Raw genomic sequence first — 19,802 nt, 5'->3', positions numbered from 1 at the left:
ATCTGGACCAGTACTGTACCCATTCATTTTCAATGGGTCCTGAAAAAAATCGGACAGCTCAATGTCTGATTTTTTTTGGGTACCATTGAAAATGAATGGGTACAAAACTGGTCCAGATCTGTTCCGCAAAAAACGGAACAGATCAGGAAAGAAACAACGGACGCGTGAATGGACCCTAATACTGCCGCCAATTACCTGGGCAATCCAGGTTTTCAACCATGCTTAAAAATCATTGTTTGCCGGCGGCAGATAGTGCTGTCTAATCAGGATCTGCTGCAGGCAAACGAGTCTGTATGGGAAACAGCGATGACATTAGTGATTGCTCCTCCCTATACTGTGGAGGAGATCGCTGCATGTAATATCAGCAGTCTTCTTCACTAAAGAGGAGGCGATTGCCAGGAAGGAACCCTTCCTTCCGGACAATCGCCTGCATAATCTTAATGTACTGTAATACAGCCTTTAAGAGATCTGCTGCTAATGTCTCTGTACCAGATACCACAGGACACCATCAGAGGTCTTGTGAGGCCTATGCTTTGAGTGACCATAACTTATTTGATGACACAAGGAGGACTTACACAATAAAAGGCCTTGTTTAATATTAGAGCTGATTAGTGTATACTGTATATCTGGAAAGATTTTCAACTGCTTCAGTTGTCAGATGATATTACTATCAGATGTAAATCCTTCCATGTGATAAACATCTGAGAAGCAGCTCTGAGACACTGCCTGCTTGCGTCAGAAGATAAGAACTGCAGTACAGCTAAAACCATATCTGGCCCTCCATGTCAGGCTTTATGCAGGTCATGTTTATTTCACGTTCAATAAGTGGACACATATATATGCAGTCATCATTTTGTAGACTTACAGTCGGTAACAACAAATTATTATTTTACCTAATCAGTTTCTTCTTTCATATTTGTTCCCAACTGAAATAATTATTGAATCTTTCAGACTCTGCATTGAAGTTCTGCAAAAGTACACTTGCTAGGCAGAGCCCCAATGAGTTTATCATATTCCTAGTCACAGCTGCCGCAACTGGTGGGCGACAGCACCATTTCTATATACATTTAAGATTCAGACATTATCACCCACTATCAAATAAAATGATTAGCGGAGCATATTTAAACAAACCATACTACCTCTGCCCACTTTTACCACACAGGGAACATCAAGACATTAATGAGGCGGTCCAGCAGTATTACATTTGTTATATATGGCTCACAGTGGGTTAAAAATAAAAAAGAAGAATGCCATTCCGACACTTACCGGCCATGGCCCGACGTTCAGGAAATGCCAGTAAAGGCCCTTTCGGCCAATCACTGTAGTAGTCTTTTGAAACTGTCCGGGGAATGTTTTACTGAAGGAACCATAGCTGAGGAGTTTGTCTCTTGATCAATGTAAAGGGTAAGATGTTATACCAAAAGGCTACTTTCACACTAGCGTTTTGGCTTTCCGTTTGTGAAATCTGTCATGGGCAAAACTGATCCGTTTTGCCCTAATGTATTCTGTATGGAAAGGATCCGCTCAGAATGCATCAGTTTGCCTCCCATCAGTCTCCATTCCGCTCTGGAGGTGGACACCAAAATGCTGCCTGCAGAGTTTTGCTATCCGTCCTGGGATGCGGAGCAAGACGTTTTCTATTGTGTCAGAGAAAACGGATCCGTCCCCATTGACTTGCATTGTGTGTCAGAACGGATCCGTTTTCTCTGACACAATAGAAAACGGATCCACCCCCCACTGACTTTCAATGGTGTTCTGGACGGAACCGTCTTGGCAATATAAGACGTAATACAACCGGATCCGTTCATGACGGATGCATGCGGTTGTATTATTGTAACGGAAGCGTTTTTGCAGATCCATGACGGATCCGCAAAAAACGCTAGTGTGAAAGTAGCCTAAGCTGGCCATACACATTAGTCCTTTGTCGGCCAAACTCGCCGAGAGCGGCTTAGTTTGGCCGACACTAATGCATGTGGAGAGCTCCCAACTCTCCCCTGATAGATGATGTTGGGGGAGACAAGAATTGGGCAAAATGAACATCCTTTGTTCTCCAGGCAGAAGTGTCTGGCAGCGGCTTTCTCTGCTCTCTCCGCAAAACACATACAAGTTTGGCCGAGCTAAACGCGCATCTGTATGGGGAACACGGGGGGGAGTCAGGAGAAATAACTGTCGGCCAAACAATCGTTCGGCTGACAGCTATTCAGTGTGTATGGCCGTCTTAAGTCTTGCGTCTACAAGCTTCAAATGATTGAAAAATGGAAATCTACCCATCAACACTGAACATTCCTTAATCTCAAGGGACAATGCCAATTCAATATTCTTGCCTGTACTTACCCGTTTAGTAATTTACTGGCCAGTCGTACACAAGAAATTTGGATAATTAACCAGAATAGTGGCTCTGAAACACGAGCCAAGGACTCAAAGTATGACGCACGATTGAAGCAATAGGCAGTGTTCATATTTGAGGGCCAGATAAGTCTGAGATATGAATCCATTGCTCTGCCTACCCTCATAACAACAGAAAAACTTGTAAGCTTTACGACTCTTATTATTTTCTCCCTTTTTTTTATAACTGTTTTGCATGTAATTTTATTTTGTCTCCTTTTATATTTTGCAAGCACTGTACCTTTTAAATTAAAGCTTTATTCTTTAAACTTTAATCTTTTTATACCCTAATACTCCACAGTCTTTGAAAGAATGTTTGATGCCTGACATCAGTGTGTGCCAGTTTGTACTTGTGTGTTAATGGATTGGCATCTTGTCAGCTCTAATAACAGGTGGTGGCAGTGTGTATTTGGGGTGGGGGGGACTGTATTTGAGGTGTGATTTATGCTGAATTTGGAGCCTTACTGGAAGGTGTATACAAGATTGAGTGGAGACAGATTCACCCTTTGTAGTGGTGCCCATGTCACGTGCCGGCGTGGTGTGTATTCTTCACCCCAAAAAACTGCTGGTCATGTGCCCCTTTTGCCATTTTTTTGGATTTTTTTTTTCCAAGGCATAATGAAAAAAGATACCAAAAAAATGAAAGATTTATGAAAACTGTCTAAAAGAAAAACCATAGCAACTGATCACCGGGCAGCTTTACCAGAGCAACAGAATAAAATGAAAGCTGATTTGTGATTACTCAGTATGGGCGATAAAGCCAGTTTTTATTTTAACCCCTTCATGTACAACTGAAGTCTAAAGAGATTGTACGAAAAGGACTCCACATGGGGCAGGTGCCGACAGTGTAATAAAGTTGACACCCACCTACAGCAACTGGAATATGAGATCATTTCTGTCCTGACCATTTAATCTCAGATTCTGCGATCAATAACAAATGTGGCATCTGCAGTGCCCCAGAGGATCACTGCAAAGGGTTAATTTAATGCTATTGAATCAGTTTGTTGTTTTAAGCACATATTTCTTTATGCGCTATGTATACCTAATGGCAATGCATAGACAACAAATACTCAAGTAACTGGCAGACTTGGTTAGTTCATTAGGGTGATGGAGATAGCCCTTCACCTGGTTAGAGACTCTTAGATGAGCAGAGCAAGAGAAAATACCTACTCTGTTACTATATGTGAGCTGGGAGATACTGCTCCTGAGACCGAAAAGCTGCCAGAGAACGACTTAAAGGGGTTTTGCCATGATTGTTGGAAAAAATGAAAATCAGACATCACATAGTACATGAGAATACCATTCGAACAAAGCTAGAACCAGCACTGTACCTCACATGGATCCAAAGATCTCCCCATTTATAGCCTTTTCCACCATCTCAGTGAGACAGACAAAAAATAAGGACAAGAATAGACAGCAGGTGGCGCTATACAGATATTGACTATAGCTCCTTGGTTACATTTTTAATTACATATTCAGATCCAGGTACTGGTAAGAAAAATGCAAAAAAAATTTCTTGACACAACCTCTTTAACTGAGAGAATACTCCTGAAGGAAAGAGAAAAGACATCTATAGAAGGTCTAGAACCAACATGGCCGTGCACTGGATTCAGACAGTAAGGTGCCACACTTATATATGGCATTAAGACTTTACCGCTTTTGGACCCAGACTGACTTACCTAATGCAATCCCTCCCAATCAAAATGCCAAAATCCTTCTTCATCACTTTCAATAAATCAATCCGTAAATTAATCTGGAAAGGACGGCGTCCTAGAATCTCCTTCAACACTCTTACCAAACCTAAAAGGCTGGGAGGAATTGGCCTTCCTGACCCAGAAATGTACATGAGAGCCATACACCTAGCCAGAGTAGTATAATGGATCAGATCTCCCCCCCCCATAAAGCCTGGGTCTGCATGGAAAACCTTTCTTCCCTCCTCTCCACGGGCTCTCCTACTATCAGGCAAACCCCTCCTACTACTACAGAAAGTCCCAAATCCCATGATAGAGTACATTATCAGTCTGGGACTGGTTCTCCTCACATAATAAGCTATTAACAACCCCCTCACCTCTCCTCACTCTAGGAGACATAATGGATCTAGCTCCTATGGCTCTGAAGGAGGGTTGCCCTCCCTCAATTAGACTTTCAACTACACCCTTACCAGAATTACTAAATGATTGTCACGGCCACGGTTTAGGCCGTGACTCCTTCGGAGCCGCATACAGTTGCCCGCGGTTTGGGTTGTTGTGTCAACCGCAGCTGGAGGCATAATGTAGTTAGCCTCAGTGCGGTTGCCGCGGACAACAGCTATGTGTGCGGTTCCCTTGGAGTTGTGTGCGTGTGTATATGCACTTTTGTATGCCTGTGTGCACTCTGTTTGGTGTTTGCGGTGCACTGACATCGTCCCTTCACTGTGGCTGTCCATGGCAATGTTTGGTTGATGTGTACATGTGGTGGCAGTGTCCCGGCCTTTGGGCTGACTCCCAGGACACGGTTGCCACCCATGTCATTGCCTGCGGCAACAGCCACAGTGTGTTTGTTGAGTTGGACACTTCCCCTTTAAGTTGGTGTTTTCCCTTCTGTGGTGTTGGAAGGGTTAACTCCCTTCCCAGTGTGTGTGTGTCACTGGGTGTGTCCAACCGTTGGGTGTGGCCACTTGGGCCTATATAGCCTCTCTCTTTGGCATGGCTCAGTAGGTTGCTTCAGCCTTGCTAGCTGGAGCAGCCTCCTTTGTTTGCTATCTGCCAGTGAGAGCCACCACTGTGGTTATAATGTTTATGTTTTCCTTTACTATTCTGTGCAGCTATGGATCTGGGTTCCTGTGTGTGGATGTGTGTGTGCTGAGTACTATTTGTATTGTTTGTGGACTCCAGCTTGCCTGCACACGGACCCAGTCAGCAAGGCTGTGGCAAGTGGCTGGAACTAGTGCAGCACCTGCCATATCCATAGGCCTGTTGATGTTCCCTTCTTCTTGCTGCTTGGCCAGTGAGACTCCTGCTCCTCCGTGTCTAGGAGGAGTGGGTTGTCTTACTCTGTTCTCTAGTTCAGGGCCGACTTGAGGGCTTGTAGGGACTATAAGGTTCCAGCGTATGAGCCCTCCTACCATCAAGGTCGGCTCATACTGACAGGAGACAGGGTCAGCGTTAGGGACGCAATAGGAGGTGACCTGCTCCCTAATTCTGTGGTCCTGGCCAAGTAGCGACCGGACATCCACCATCATCGCACGGCTGAGGATTTCCCCCATCCTGAGCCGTGACAATGATAAAGCATGTGTCAGACCTCATTGAAGGCTTGGGGAACTCCGCAACTCTTACCTTTCTACAGGGTTTCTTCAACTCAGAAGTCATTGCCCTCCTTAAAGCGTCTCCCTTACAGCCCCTGTCTTCCTGGTTTGACACAACACTCGTGCAAAACAGCCTCCCAAAAGAATCATCTCAATTCTGTATAGCCGCTTGAAAACACCCGTATCTCTTATTAAGCCAGCAATAATTGGAACATGGGAAAGAGATTTAGGTCGATTTCTGTCTCCTACGGAGAGTTCTACGGTCTTTTTAACCCCTCACAAAATATCTAGGTGTATACGCATTCAAGAGAATGGCTATAAAATTCTGACAAGATGGTACAAAACTCCTGAATCAATTTCTCTCTATTTTCCAAATTGCTCTGACTTATGCTGGAGATGCCAGACCTCCAAAGGTTCTTTCTTCCACATCTGGTGGAAGTGTCAAACCATCAATGACTGGTGGCGTACTATAGTAAAAAATTGCAACCATATTTGCCAAACTACACTTCCCTGCTCCCCTGATCTAACTCTCCTCAGCTAGGGCCTTAGGGGTCTAGGGCCTTCTAATAGCGTCCTCCTGGCTTTCCCCTGAAGTCCCAGATGTGGCTAAATGGATCCAAAGACTAGACCAGATCTATAGGTTAGGGGAACTCTCTAATTGGGAACTACGTTCTCGGTCCTCTTTCCTAACTATTTGGTTCCCTTGGAAACAATTTAGAGGGTTCCATTGACCCTTTCTCAGTACCCTTACGTACCATCATGTCTTTAAATGATTACTCTCTCTAAGCCCTATCTGTTGCTAAGTGGCTTATATTCCATCAATCATGCCCCTTAGTTCTTTCTATGTTTTTTGTACTGTTTTGTAATACTTTACTTTACAATACATTATGTTGTGCCTACTTCACTTCTGGGCCTCTTAACAGGCTTAATTTACCAATGCAGTCTTTTTCTGTAATTCAAGTTTCACCGAAATTAACCTACCATTGTCATCTCATCGAGCATAAGCGTTGTTTACATATCTGATGGAATGTACCTTTTATTTTTTGGTGAATGACCTCAAAAACAATAAAAAATTGTTAATAAAAAAAAATTAAAAAAAAGACTTTACCGCTTTTTGAAAAGGTTCATTGCCACCAGTTGCTGACCACACTTTGAGATGGACTGGCCATCTGGATCTAAGATCTGCACCCCACGGAATTGCATGGCTGTGGTTATTTGGGAAAAGTTGCAATGTGTGTTTTAGAGTGAGACTCGGAAAGTATTACTACCATCATTGCCGCTGCCTATACACACACCCATTGGAAAAAAGTAAGCTCTGTGATATACCTCAGGACTGTACCAATTGCTGCTATCTGAACTCCATCACTCATCACCTACTCATCATTATCTGCTCAGTAAAGAGAGACTTTATTGTAATTAAACTGGGCCTGGTTATTGCTTCCATCATTTGCCAGCCCTTACTCCTGTATTCATGCCTTGTAACCTGCCCAACCGTTCAACATCATAGCCTCCCCAACTATCACAAGACAGGAGTACCATAAAGTCATGGAGTGCCCCAAGGGAAGCAAGGATGCACCCTCCATTCACTGTGCACGGCCTGTGGAGCGCCATAGGGAAAACTGCCACTGTGAACTGTGAGTATTACTACCACAACCATCACTCCCATTCTCCACTGTGGCTCGCTGCATATCTGAGCAGTAGGCTCTCTGTCCCCCTATCACCCAAAAACGTCCCTATGATGCACATCACAGGGTCCCATAGGTCTGAGGTCTGCTACTGTAGTACTGCCTGTCAGAGGTGTTGAAAGGATAATATAATGTTAATAGCATTTTCATGTCCCCTAGGGGGGGGGACGCCAATTGCCGCTTCTTGGTCACCTGACTTTGCAAAAAATAAAAAAATAGGCAAAAATGATTGAAAAGTTGAAGGTACTCCAAAACAATACCAATAAAAACTATATCTCGCACCTTGCACAATTCCATCAACAGAAAAATATAAAAGTTATGGGTTCTTTTTTTAACTGCCTCCAGACCTGGTAGTCAACGTTTATCTCTGCAAGGATGTTTCTGAACATCCTTTCAGTGATGGCAGCTGCACGAAGACCGCGCAGCTGAATGAACAGGGAGTCAGTTGTCAGTGATAGCAGGGCTCCAAATAGAGAAGGCGGAGACATTTTTGCTGTTCCTGCCTTCCCCATTGCAGTATACATAGTGCTCAATGAGCACTATGTATACAGATCAGAAAGCAAAAATACCACTTCATGGGACTGCCAGATCCTGGGTATCCACAAGGGTTGCTGGGTGTTAGCAGATCAGCTCTGCAGGGCATATCAGGAGGCTTTGTTCCTCCCGTGACTGGAGTTAATACGTCAGCCCCAGGAAAAATCAAGAATTACATTTTAATGCCCCACCCAAAGGTTTCGTATGACTTCATGGAAGGCAAAAAGTAAAAAAAAAAGGCTAAATAAAAAAAATTATAAAAAGGAATGCCACTACTAGCCTACAGTATGGCTTCTAAACAAATGTAATGCAAAGGGGACACAATTTAAAGATGTACTTTAGTTGCACTTTGGCAGCTTTCACAGGATCGTATTTGAAATATGTCAGTATTCTGGCTTTAGAATATGCATGTATTCCTGAAAATATACCATCAGTATTGCTTCAGGATTTCATCCTCCGTGCATTTCTGATGCACTGCCATAGACCATAATGTGTGTATTTGGAAACAAATATGCATAAAACTCAGACATGCTGCGGATTTCAGATGCTAATGGAAATTATACGCCCATGGGAATAGCTCTAATGATTAACATTAGCAGCGGATTCCGGTACATATAATCTGGGCCATATACGGATTGCAAATACGTTTGTGTGAAGGCGGCTTTAATCCTTTTTCTACCTTACATGTACGGCGCAGGAGCGATGGGCACAGATGGTGCCCGCTCGGGCGTGCAGCGGGCACCATAGCTGGCAAGTTTCAAACAGCAGAGACCCACAGCTAATGACCACAACCGCCAATAATGTTGATCGCAGTCATTAAAGCATTTAGATGCCGTGATGAGGTGTGCCTGTTAAGCACTGCCGAAGTCAATAAAAATCCCATAAACATCAATAGTATATGATTGTAGTCTATGGTATAAACGATCAAAGGTTTGGATATTCAAATCCCCTAAGGGGACTAAAAATGACAGTAAAAAAATGTTAAGTAAAAAAATAAATAAAACACAAATATTTCCCAATTTTACATATAAAAATAAAAAATAAACGTAATTGGTATCACCATGCCGCAAATGTCCAAACTATCGAAATGTAAAAATATATCCTGTGTGAGTAAAAAAATTTACATGGAAAAAAATTGAATAAAAAGTGAGCAAAGTCATATGTATCACAAAATGGTACAAATAAAAACAAACCCTTACACAGATCTGTAGACAAAAATATATTTAAAAAAAAGTTATTAGCGTCAGAATATGGAGACATAAATCATTTTTTTCGAAGATTTTTATTTTTTAAATAGTAAAACATAATACAAACTAAGTAAATTTGCTATATCTATAATCATACTTACCCACAGAATAAGGTTGTCAGGTAATGTTTAATGTACAGTGAACACTGTAAAAACAAAATCCAAAAAACTATGTTTGGAATTGTGTTTTTTCCCCAATTACATTTTTTTCAATTCTTTTATGTTTTCCAACACAAGATATGGTACATTAAACAGTGCCACCAAAGAGATGTCTCATTTCAGCAAATTATATTTAGGCCTCATGCACACGGCCGTGTTCTGCGGCCGAGAGCGGACCGTGGAAACTCGGCCGGGATTCCTCCTGACAGTATGAGCGCACGGCGTCATTGGTTGCTATGACGCCGTGCGCTTCATGCAGCCGCTCCTGTACAGTAATACAATATACTAGTGTATTACTGTACAGCAGCGGCTGCATGAAGCGCACGGCGTCATAGCAACCAATGACGCCGTGCGCTCATGCTGTCAGGAGGAATCCCAGCCGGGTTTCCACGGTCCGCTCTCGGCCGCGGAACACGGCCGTGTGCATGAGGCCTCATCATGTAGAGAAAGTTAAAGGGGTTGTCTGGGTTCAGAGCTGAACCCGGACAAACCTTTATTTTCACCCAGGCAGCCCCCCTGATTTGAGCATCAGACCAGTTCATGCTCTGATGCTCTCCTTTGCGCTGCGCTAAATCTCGCAGGGCAAAGGCTCTTGTTTACAATAACACACTGCCCGGCGGAGGCTTTCGCAGGGCAGTGTGTTCGTTGACGTCACCGGCTCTGATGAGTCGGCATTAGCGCTGCCCTAGCCGTTTACTGGCTAGGGCAGCGCTAAAGCCCGCCCATCAGTGCCGGGGACGTCACCGGGCTCCCTGAGCAGCCGAAAGAAGAGGCTTCAGTGCTCCTGCAAAGGATCCGGTACGTCACCGCGTCTAAGAAAAGTTCACTTCCGGCAAAGAATTTCCTATAAGAAAACTGGGGCTTGAGAAACATGTGGAAAAGGTAGGATATGGATGTATGTTATATGTATGTCTGTCTTGTAGTAATGTAAGTCCTCAATCCCGGACAACCCCTTTAATACAAGCCAATGTATTGTTATTACCCATATTGCCTCCTTTGCTGGCTTCTCTGGTGGCTTTTTTCCTATATTGTACAAGCACAGCCACCGGTGATGGATTACAGGGTGATCATAACCCCTGGATAGGAGTCGTGTATAATGTAATGGAAAAATGAATCAAGCCAGGAAAGGGAGCAATATACAGGTGAAACTCGAAAAATTAGAATATCGTGCAAAGTTAATTTATTTCAGTAATGCAACTTAAAAGGTGAAACTAACATATGAGAGAGACTCATTACATGCAAAGCGAGATATTTCAAGCCTTTATTTGGTATAATTTGGATGATTATGGTTTATAGCTTATGAAACCCCAAAGTCACAATTTTGAGGTCCCCTTTGCTCAGGGGGTATGGATTAATTAGCTGACTATAGTTTGACACTTTGAGCCTAGAATATTGAACCTTTTTACAATTTTCTAATTTTAAGTTGCATTACTGAAATAAATGAACTTTTGCACAATATGCTAATTTTTCACCTGTAGATAATGATAATACATTAGTAAGTGCCTTGCACTCCTTCTTCCCCTACCTTCTGACAACATACAAAAGCAGTAGGCCAACTAACCTTTGGAACCCAGCCATCTACCCCTTTCTGTCCACAATAGTGAGGGAAGTCCTCCCTTTTCAATAATTTTTAATATTTGTGTTGGGCTGAGTTTGTATGTGTGGTTGGTGCCAAAATATGTAAATAGTTTTTTTATTTAATGTTAATTTTCTATTTGAATTTTCATTAAAATTGTTATGAAAATGGTTCAGAGTCTGAGTCTAAATTTTGCCTATGATCCAAAACATATACACATGTACACACATGCCTTTTGGCACACATAATGTCTCTGAATTTACACGAGGCATCCCTTGTTCAGATCCAGAGCAAGCAATAGAATGCGGCAATATTTTATGTTATAGTGTCAACTGTCAAGAATACATGTGCAAAATAGTTTATTGCCAACCAGGTGATTGGCAGAGGTCCTAAGGATAGGTCAACATTAAAAAGGGATTTTCTTGCCTTGATTTGTGATTGATGGGCTACCCCCATGATAGTTGATCTAGGACAGATTGGTGGCGGTCTGGTACACCAAATGAATACTTGTTTGTCGTAGTTGTGGGTGCCATACTACACAGAGGATGGTGTGAAAAAGAGAAGTCTCCATACACTGTGGCGGTGTACTCGCAATGCCTTCAATAGGAGGTACAGTATGCCAGTACATCCACTACATAGAGTATGGAGTCTTCGACTTCCAGGTTCTACCACTGTATTGTTTCCACCACAGATCAAATATTCATTACTGTTCCAGAGGCTAGCTCGTCAATATATAAATGGATGAAAAAACTCCTTTCATATAAACACAGACATATACAGTATGTCAAATTTTGCATACGCTGCAAAATCTACAGTGTTTTGCAAACACATCTTGGTATATGCGAACACACAATACAGTTTATCCTCAAAATTCATAAGGCTATAACTGATGCACTGCATTCTCATTATTCAAAATAATATTTATTATAACAAACGTATACCACCATGTGGCAATGTAATGTGTGTGGGGGCAGTTGGACAACAGAAAAATATTCACAGGCCAAAAGTCAAAAAGTTCAGATAGAATAATAATGCCTAAGGCAATAGTCCACTGTGGAATGAGTCCATACTTGAGATCAATATTCTGTTGAAAGAAGCAGCCAAGAGAAATGAAATACAAAGATGGTGTGCTGTCCAACATGAGAAGATTCATCACTCCTGGTGTGGTTGCCCATCACGGAGGCTGTCAAATTGCCCAGACACGGCACCTTCAGGACTCATGAAGTAGTCCGCAAAGGTTTTTCTCACCAGCATAGCGCGGTTGGATGGCCTACCCAAGCCCCAGTTGACATTTTGGTCACCAAAAGCAGACTGTGTCTCCATGTCCATGTTGGTACTGTCATAGTCACGCACATAGTTGTGGAGAACACAGGCAGCTTTAATGACCTCGTCAACTGTGGCCTCATCCAACTGCATTGCACTGGTGAAGACCCTCCACTTACTAGTCAACATCCCAAAGGTGCCCTCCACAAAGCATCGTGCCTGGCTCAACCTCATGTTGAAGACTCTCTTTCGGGCATCCAGTCTTCTTCGTGGGTATGGGCGCAGCAGGTTGGTCATCAGCGGAAAAGCCTCATCGGATACCATAACGAATGGGGCTGGATCTGTGGTACCCGGAAGAGGTTGTGGTGGAAGAAGAGTCACCTGGTCTTGCAGTACTTGCCTCCCTAATTCCGATTTTAATAGCACCCGGGAGTCCTCAGTGCTTCCATAGGCGCCGACAGCGATACCAACAAACTTGTACGTGGAATCAGCGACTGCCATCAGGACCACAGAAAAGTACTTCCTGTAGTTGATGTGTCGTGATCCTGAGTGCGGTGGCTGGCGCACACGTAGATGCTTACAGTCGACAGCACCTATGCAATTAGGGAAATTGGCCACAGACTGAAAGCCTGCTGCCACCTGCAACCAAATCTCTGGGGTCGGACTAGGCATTGAAATGGGTTGCAAATACTGCCAGATCACATGGCATGTGCTCCTGACAATTCCGGATATGGTAGATTTACCAACTCGGAATTGGACATGCAACGATGCAAAACTCTCCCCTGTAGCCAAGAATCTGTAAGAGAAAAAAAGAGACGTGTAGGTTAAAAGAAATTCTTGACAATTTGCACCAAATCCCAAACCATTAGTGGAGATGGTCAAGAAGGTCATGACATGTAGATCGACCAAAAAGAAGTTGCAATCGATTGTAATCACCTCAAGGTGATGAGCAGCCTCTCCATTGGCGTGATGGACCTCCTCATGATGGTGTCCTGACGACATAAATGTTCTGACAAAATTTCCAGCAGCCTATCAAAAGCATTAATTGGCATCCGCACGAAATCAAAAAATTTTTGTGGAAAGCTGATAAAAAGAACACAAGAAATACTTATATCAGTTTTTTCATGCAATGGATTCCACATGTAACAACATAGACACCTATGGGGGAAAATGGCCACACATTTTTCATTATTAAACAAGTTTTATGAGATTTTTATACTGATTGATGACCTATCCTCAGTATCTGATCTGTGGAGTGAATGGGGCTGAGCGAAATAACAAGCACAGCCACAATACAACGTACTGAACTGTGCTTGGTAAGCTACGATGCTCACATGAGCGCCGATGCCTTCTCAAACAGCTGATCCGCGCCGATCCCAAGTGTCGGACCCCCACCAATCTTGAGGATAGGTCAGCAGTATAAAAATCTCAGAAAACCCCTTTATAGATGTTGGCTGACCTAGCAGCTAACAACTTCAATGATCTGAACTTGTATCACTTTGCCTGTGATAGTCCACTGTTGATTTAAAGGGGTTGGCCCATCAGGGACATTGATGGCATATTGCTAGGATTTGCCATCAGATAGATGAACCAAAAATAGGTTACATGAAAAATGCAAAAAGCGACAAGTAACATAAACCCCTCTAGCAAAGCTATCTCAGCAACATGAAAAGACCTATAACAAAACACTGAGACTAATTAATATATATTTTATTGAAATACATGTTAAAAAACATCCAAAACGATATGACAAACTTATAAATACAAAGTGCGGTACACCACTGGGAGATATAAATTATGGGTATGGCATAAAGAGGAATGTAGGAAGAGGATACTAAAATTAACCTATTGAATGGGCATCCAACCATATAAAGTGCAAAGTGCCATATAGTTTAAGTGCAAAGACAAGCCCTATTATACAACAGAGGTTGTATCCCTACCCTACCAGATAACTACCAGATAGTATATAGTGTATACAAGTAACATCATACCGTTGTAAAAGTAATATCTCCGCAGGAAGACCGCACACCCAGACGCGCGTTTCGGTGAAAATCTTCCTCTTGGGCACATAGGTGCAGGCCCCACTCCTGAGACTCTCTCCTATGTCCTGAACGGAAGTCCCAAAATGAACAGAGAGAGGCCGTGCATGTGCAATCACCCTCCGTTCGCTGCTTACGGAGTTCCGAAAATAGCAGTGAATGGAGAGGTGGTTGCACTTGAGTGGTGTGCTCTCCATTCACCACTATGAGACCATTAAAAACAGGGGTGACCAGAGAATGGCAGCACATGTGCAGCTGCTCTCTGTTCACTTTGGGGACTCAGTTCTGGAGATAGGAATGGATCCCAGAGGTGGGATCCGCACCTATCTGACATTGATGACATATCCTAGAAATATGCCATCAATGTCCCGGATAGGTCAACCAGTTTAACCCCCTAACAGTTTTGCCCGAGCTTTGCTTGGGCAGCAAGATGTGTGTGGGGGAAGAGCTGCATTAAGACCTCATATCGCAGGTCTGAAGAACATAGTGATATGGGCCTGGTGTTTAATAGCAGGCAAACTAAACTTTAAAATAAGACCAGAATCACAGCATTATCTCCTGTACATCAGGAGACATAGCCTTTACAAATCAGGTTGGGAGTTACAGCAGCTGAAACTGAAAACAGTTTTCAATCCTGAACCGATTTCTAAGGGCTACATCTTCTGCTGTAGAGGAGATAATGTCAGCTTTCAAACAAGACCAGGCCCATATCTCTATCTTCTACAGGGCCAGAGAAATAAAGGCTTAAAGCAGCCCTCTCTTCAGCTGGCTGTGATCTCAGCCAGGCTGGAGGAGAGGGGAGCAGTTGGGGAGCTGACATGCTACAGTAGGGTCTAAAAAACATCCTCCCTCATTATAATGATTATCACTAGAAAGGAATCTAATATATTGTCGTGTCGTCAGAAAGTAAAAAGGTCCTGGGTCTTGGAATCAGCGGCACAAAACCAGATATAACAAAAACCACATAAATATGGCTTCATCATAATTGTACTGACCCACAGAATAAAGTTATTGTGTTAGTTAGACCATACAGAGAACACTGTAAAAATAGATCCCACAAAATAATATTAAAATTGCCCTAAAAAAATAAGTTATGTAAAAGTTTTAAAACACAAGAAAAACTATATAAATGTGTTATCACTGTAAGGCTACATGCACACGGCCGTTGTTTTGGTCCGCATTCGTGGCTCCGTTCCATGGACCGCAAAAAAAAATATATAACATGTTTTATTCTTGTCCGCGCTTTGCGGACAAGAATAGGCAGTTATATTAAAGGCTGTCCGTGCCGTTCCACAAATTGTGGAAAGCACACGAACGCCATTAGTGTTTTGCGGATCCGCAATTTGCGGACCACAAAACACACAACGGTCGTGTGCATATAGCCTAATCGTACTGACCCAGAGAATAAAGGTAACTGCTCAGTTTTACCACATAGGGAATGTGGTAAAAAATAAATAAATAAAACCCTTGCAGAATGGCTTTTTTTCTCTAATTCCCCCCCCCCCCCCCCAAATAATAAATGGAGCCATTAAAAAGGTACAATGTGTCCCGCAGAAAACAAGCCCTATATGGCTATGTGAACTGAAAAATTAAAAAGTTATGGCTCTGGGAAAGCAGGGAGTGAAAAATGAAAATGCAAAAATGGAAAATCGCAGGGTACTGAAGGGGTTATCTGTATATATCACATATGGACATGGGGCAACACAGATACCTTCAGCTACCAAGTGCACAGGTAAGGCTGGGTTCACACTTGAGCGTTGCGCAAACGCGCGTTTTACGCGCGTTTATGACGCGCATTTTTATGCGCGTTTTTGTAATAGTAAACGCGCGTTTGACGCGCGTTTGTGTGATTCACTACAGTGTCCTATGGCCACAAACGCCCCAAAAGTCGCTCATGTACTTTTTGGAGCGTCGGGCGTTTTACAGCGCGATCGTACGCGCTGTAAAACGCCCAAGTGTGAACCATTCCCATAGGGAATCATTGGTTTCTCCTTGTTGAGCGTTTTACAGCGCGTAGGAACGCGCTGTAAAACGCTCAGGTGTGAACCCAGCCTAACAAGTCAGCCAGTGTCACAGGTACAAATCTGCTGACAGATGTCCTTTAATACACTATTTCTGAGCCAACCTACATACATTTGATATTGTTTTTCACTGGAGACCTTGCACCTTTATTTTGTGCCATTAGATGACAGATATAATATTTAAAAAGTAAAAACTGTGAAAATTATAATAAAAAGTATATTTATACTTTTTTTACTTATTTTTAAATTATATGGTAAAAAAAAAGAATTATTGGATTTAATTTCATTTTTATTTTTTACCACTTACTAGTCAAACAAGGGAACTATAAGGCCTCTTTCACATGGGCGAGATTTCCGCACGGGTGCAATGCGTGAGGTGAATGCATTGCACCCACACAAGCAAGTGTGGATGCGGTGAGATTTTCACGCACGGTTGCTAGGAGACGATCGGAATGGAGACCCGATCATTATTATTTTCCCTTATAACATGGTTATAAGGGAAAATAATAGCATTCTTAATACAGAATACATAGTACAATAGGGCTGGAGGGGTTAAAAAAATTAAAAATAATTTAACTCACCTTAATCCACTTGTTCGCGCAGCCATGGGGCACAGGCAGATCGCAATGTCATCCAATGCTTTTACAAGTACGGTTTATAGTCGTGGTAAGGAAAGGTTTAACTAATTCTGCATTATCAATAGTACAGTGTGTGTACATGAGGAAAACACTATTTCTGGCTATTATATGACTTGTGTCTGGAAGTTTCTAGCAGTTTTCCTCTGGGCACACAAAATATCTAGTTTTCGGTTCTCTCAGACATGGTGGGTGGAGACTAGCTCCTATCCATTGCACACAGAAAGTAGAGGGGAATCTGCTTCCTAACCTTCCTACTTTTACTCACTTAGAAGTAGCCCTAGCATCATGGAGGACATTACAGAGAAGTACTGACCTGTATAGTTATTAATAAAGCACTTGTGCTGAGACATAACCTTCTTATATAGCTGTGCAGTCTGCTTGTTTGTGTGTGCCTCCTCAGCTCCTTCTCAACCTTGCCTTTCCCAATAGACTTGACATGTGTAATATGATCCTCCTGTGGAACTGAACTGTCCTAGGCAGGAATAAGGATATGTTGTGCAACATTTCACGTAATGTTTGCCAATAGTGTTACAAAGCGACACGCGATATTCTGTGACAGTCACAAAAAAATCCATACATGTCATTGACTATAATGTAAGTCTGGCGCAACATACGACTTGCCTGTGACTTGACTGTGTTTTCACAGCCAAATCTGTTCTAAAATAGTCGCACGACAGCAACTTGCAGACAAGTCGGACAACTTTTCTGCGACACATGTTGTCGTGTAGCCGCACCCTAAGACATTTTTCAAAGTAAAAAGCAATTAGCAAGGTGGGGGGATAGTTAAAAAACTAGAAATTAAGCTCTGATAAGTTGTGTGAAAAGTTAGTGGCCATTTTAAGGCTAAAATTACTATGAGATTAAAATGCACTTCAGTCTCCCGACTTGTGCACCAACTATATTTACTTCAGACATAAATTTAAAATCTACAAAAAACTGATATTTGCAGGAGTTTTTTTTAATTTTTTTTATAGTGACTGTAGGTGAAGTTTTATTTTACATGAATATTAAATGATTACTTTACAATAATCAAGACTATTGTTAGTTTGGGTGAAATTTTAAAGGCTACGTACACCTTCAGAGGCAATTTTGTTTTATGATTGCATTTTACTGTTCTGTCACAAAGGGGTTAAAGGGGTTGCCCGGGTTCACAGCTGAAACTGGACATATCCCCATTTTCACCAAGGCAGACCCCTTTGATATGAGCATCGGAGCACTTCATGTTCCGATCCTCTCCCTTGCCCTGCGCGATACAGGGCTGTTTGTTTATATTTTTTAGACTTCCGCCTAGCAGTGTTCCTGGTGACGTCACTGGCAATTATGGGCTAAAGCCCCCCCATTAGTGCCAGTGACGTCACCGCGCTCACTCCTAGGTGGAAGCCTCCAACTAGCTTTACACACGGAGAGCCCGGTACGTCACCGGATCTCCAAAAAAGTATTTGCCCATGCTCATGTTAGAGGGCCTTCATGCTCATGTGTGAATTGTGCTTTCACTTTGTGCCATCATCTAATATCTAATAAACCTTATCTGTAAATTACTAATAGCTCAAAAACACTTATTGTATTTTTTGGACTATAAGGACCCCCCCCCCCCAAATATGGGGAAACATGGCAGTGTGTCTTATAGTCTGAATGCATGTGGGAGGCACGCGCTGGCTGTACTCACTTCCCCTGGTCCTTCTTCCAGGTCCCGCTGTGATGTCTTGACTGTGCACACTGGCAGGACGTAGTGCACGTAGGCGCACACTATGAACTGACGCTGTGCTCGGTCAGTTTACAGTACACAGAAGGAACCAGAGAAAGTGATGGAGCGTTGAGTCCTGGATCTGCAGCACCATCTGGAGCAAGCGAGGTAATTTTATTATTTTATTTTTTAAATGTCTTATCTGAGGTCTGATGGGGGTTGGCAGAGTCCGATCAGAGGTTGATAAGGTCTGATCTGAGCCTAATGGGGGCTGGAGGGATCTGCTCTGAGATAGAGTGGGTCTGGGGGTGTGTGAAATGAGGCTGAGTGGGTCCGATCAGAGACTGATGGAGGGTAATCTGAGGCTGATGGGGGCTCTGGGGTCCCATCTAAGGCTGATTGGGGCTGAGGGGTCCAATCCGAGGCTGATCCAAGGCTAATAGAGGGTGGCCTTTAAGGAAATGTACCTTCGTAATTCGCTGTATAGCTGTCCAATATGGCCCCTTTCATAGCGCAAACGATTTATTGGGTGGACCCAATAGCGGCGACGACGTTGGCGACGTCTTGCTTCTTCCTGTTAAAACACAATTTTTAAGAAATACATTACTTCTGAGAAAGTTTTTAATTTTTGAATTAACAGTAAGCTCATTTTAGCCGACCTACCTCCTGCCAGCGCCGTCGCCGAACAACATTGATGATTATTTTCATCAACAGTCGCATTTCCGACATGCGAACCTTGACTGTCCGATCCTGGCGTCCCCGGGAGGTACCGGGATCAGCCATAATACTGATCTAATAGGTTATTGTGAAAACCAAATACAACTTGTCCAAAACAGCACTGGGAAGGGAAGGGAAGGGGTGCAGGTGAGGTAGGTTGTACAATCTTCAATGGGCCTGGCTTTGAAAATCCGTAACAAAAACACATCCAAACAAACATGCGGAATCCTGAAGCAGATTCCGCATCAGTTACTTTTCAGCACACCAAAAAACTCAGTGTGAATATCCCCTTAGGCAAGGGTTAGGCGTTTCATTTCTGTCCCCTTCTCTTTGCCTATTAGGTGTTTAATGGGAAAGCTTGTTGATGTGTAGGGTGCTGTCCTGTACTGTCCATACTACATAGAGCTTTCATCACTTCACACTGTGGCGCCGCCTCTGCACACAAGAATAACGCGCTCTATGTCTTCAGTGCAGTGCGAGGTGACACTGACCACGGCCATTTCCTGATGCCAGGTCACACAGTCAAACACCGACGTGCTCGCGCTGCTCTATTGTGTGAGAGTGCGCAGTAT

The 19,802-nt window shown here is 43.0% G+C and overlaps 1 protein-coding gene across 1 annotated transcript; it reads right to left on the bottom strand.

Moving 5' to 3' along the window:
* Nucleotides 1-11,767: 11,767 nt before the first annotated feature.
* On the bottom strand, nucleotides 11,768-19,735 carry LOC122928137 (protein ANTAGONIST OF LIKE HETEROCHROMATIN PROTEIN 1-like). The gene is made up of 4 exons (XM_044280694.1): nucleotides 19,177-19,735; nucleotides 18,981-19,087; nucleotides 13,068-13,214; nucleotides 11,768-12,927 (listed from the first exon to the last, which is right to left on the bottom strand). Exons 1-4 carry the CDS (start codon nucleotides 19,294-19,296, stop codon nucleotides 12,021-12,023), a joined length of 1,281 nt encoding a protein of 426 aa, XP_044136629.1. The 5' UTR covers nucleotides 19,297-19,735; the 3' UTR covers nucleotides 11,768-12,020.
* Nucleotides 19,736-19,802: the final 67 nt, after the last annotated feature.

This window comes from Bufo gargarizans, chromosome 2 (assembly GCF_014858855.1).
Source record: "Bufo gargarizans isolate SCDJY-AF-19 chromosome 2, ASM1485885v1, whole genome shotgun sequence".
NCBI classification, from domain to species: Eukaryota; Metazoa; Chordata; class Amphibia; order Anura; family Bufonidae; genus Bufo; species Bufo gargarizans.
Note: the sequence above shows the minus strand (reverse complement) of the source record. Positions and strands in the feature narration are given on the sequence as shown.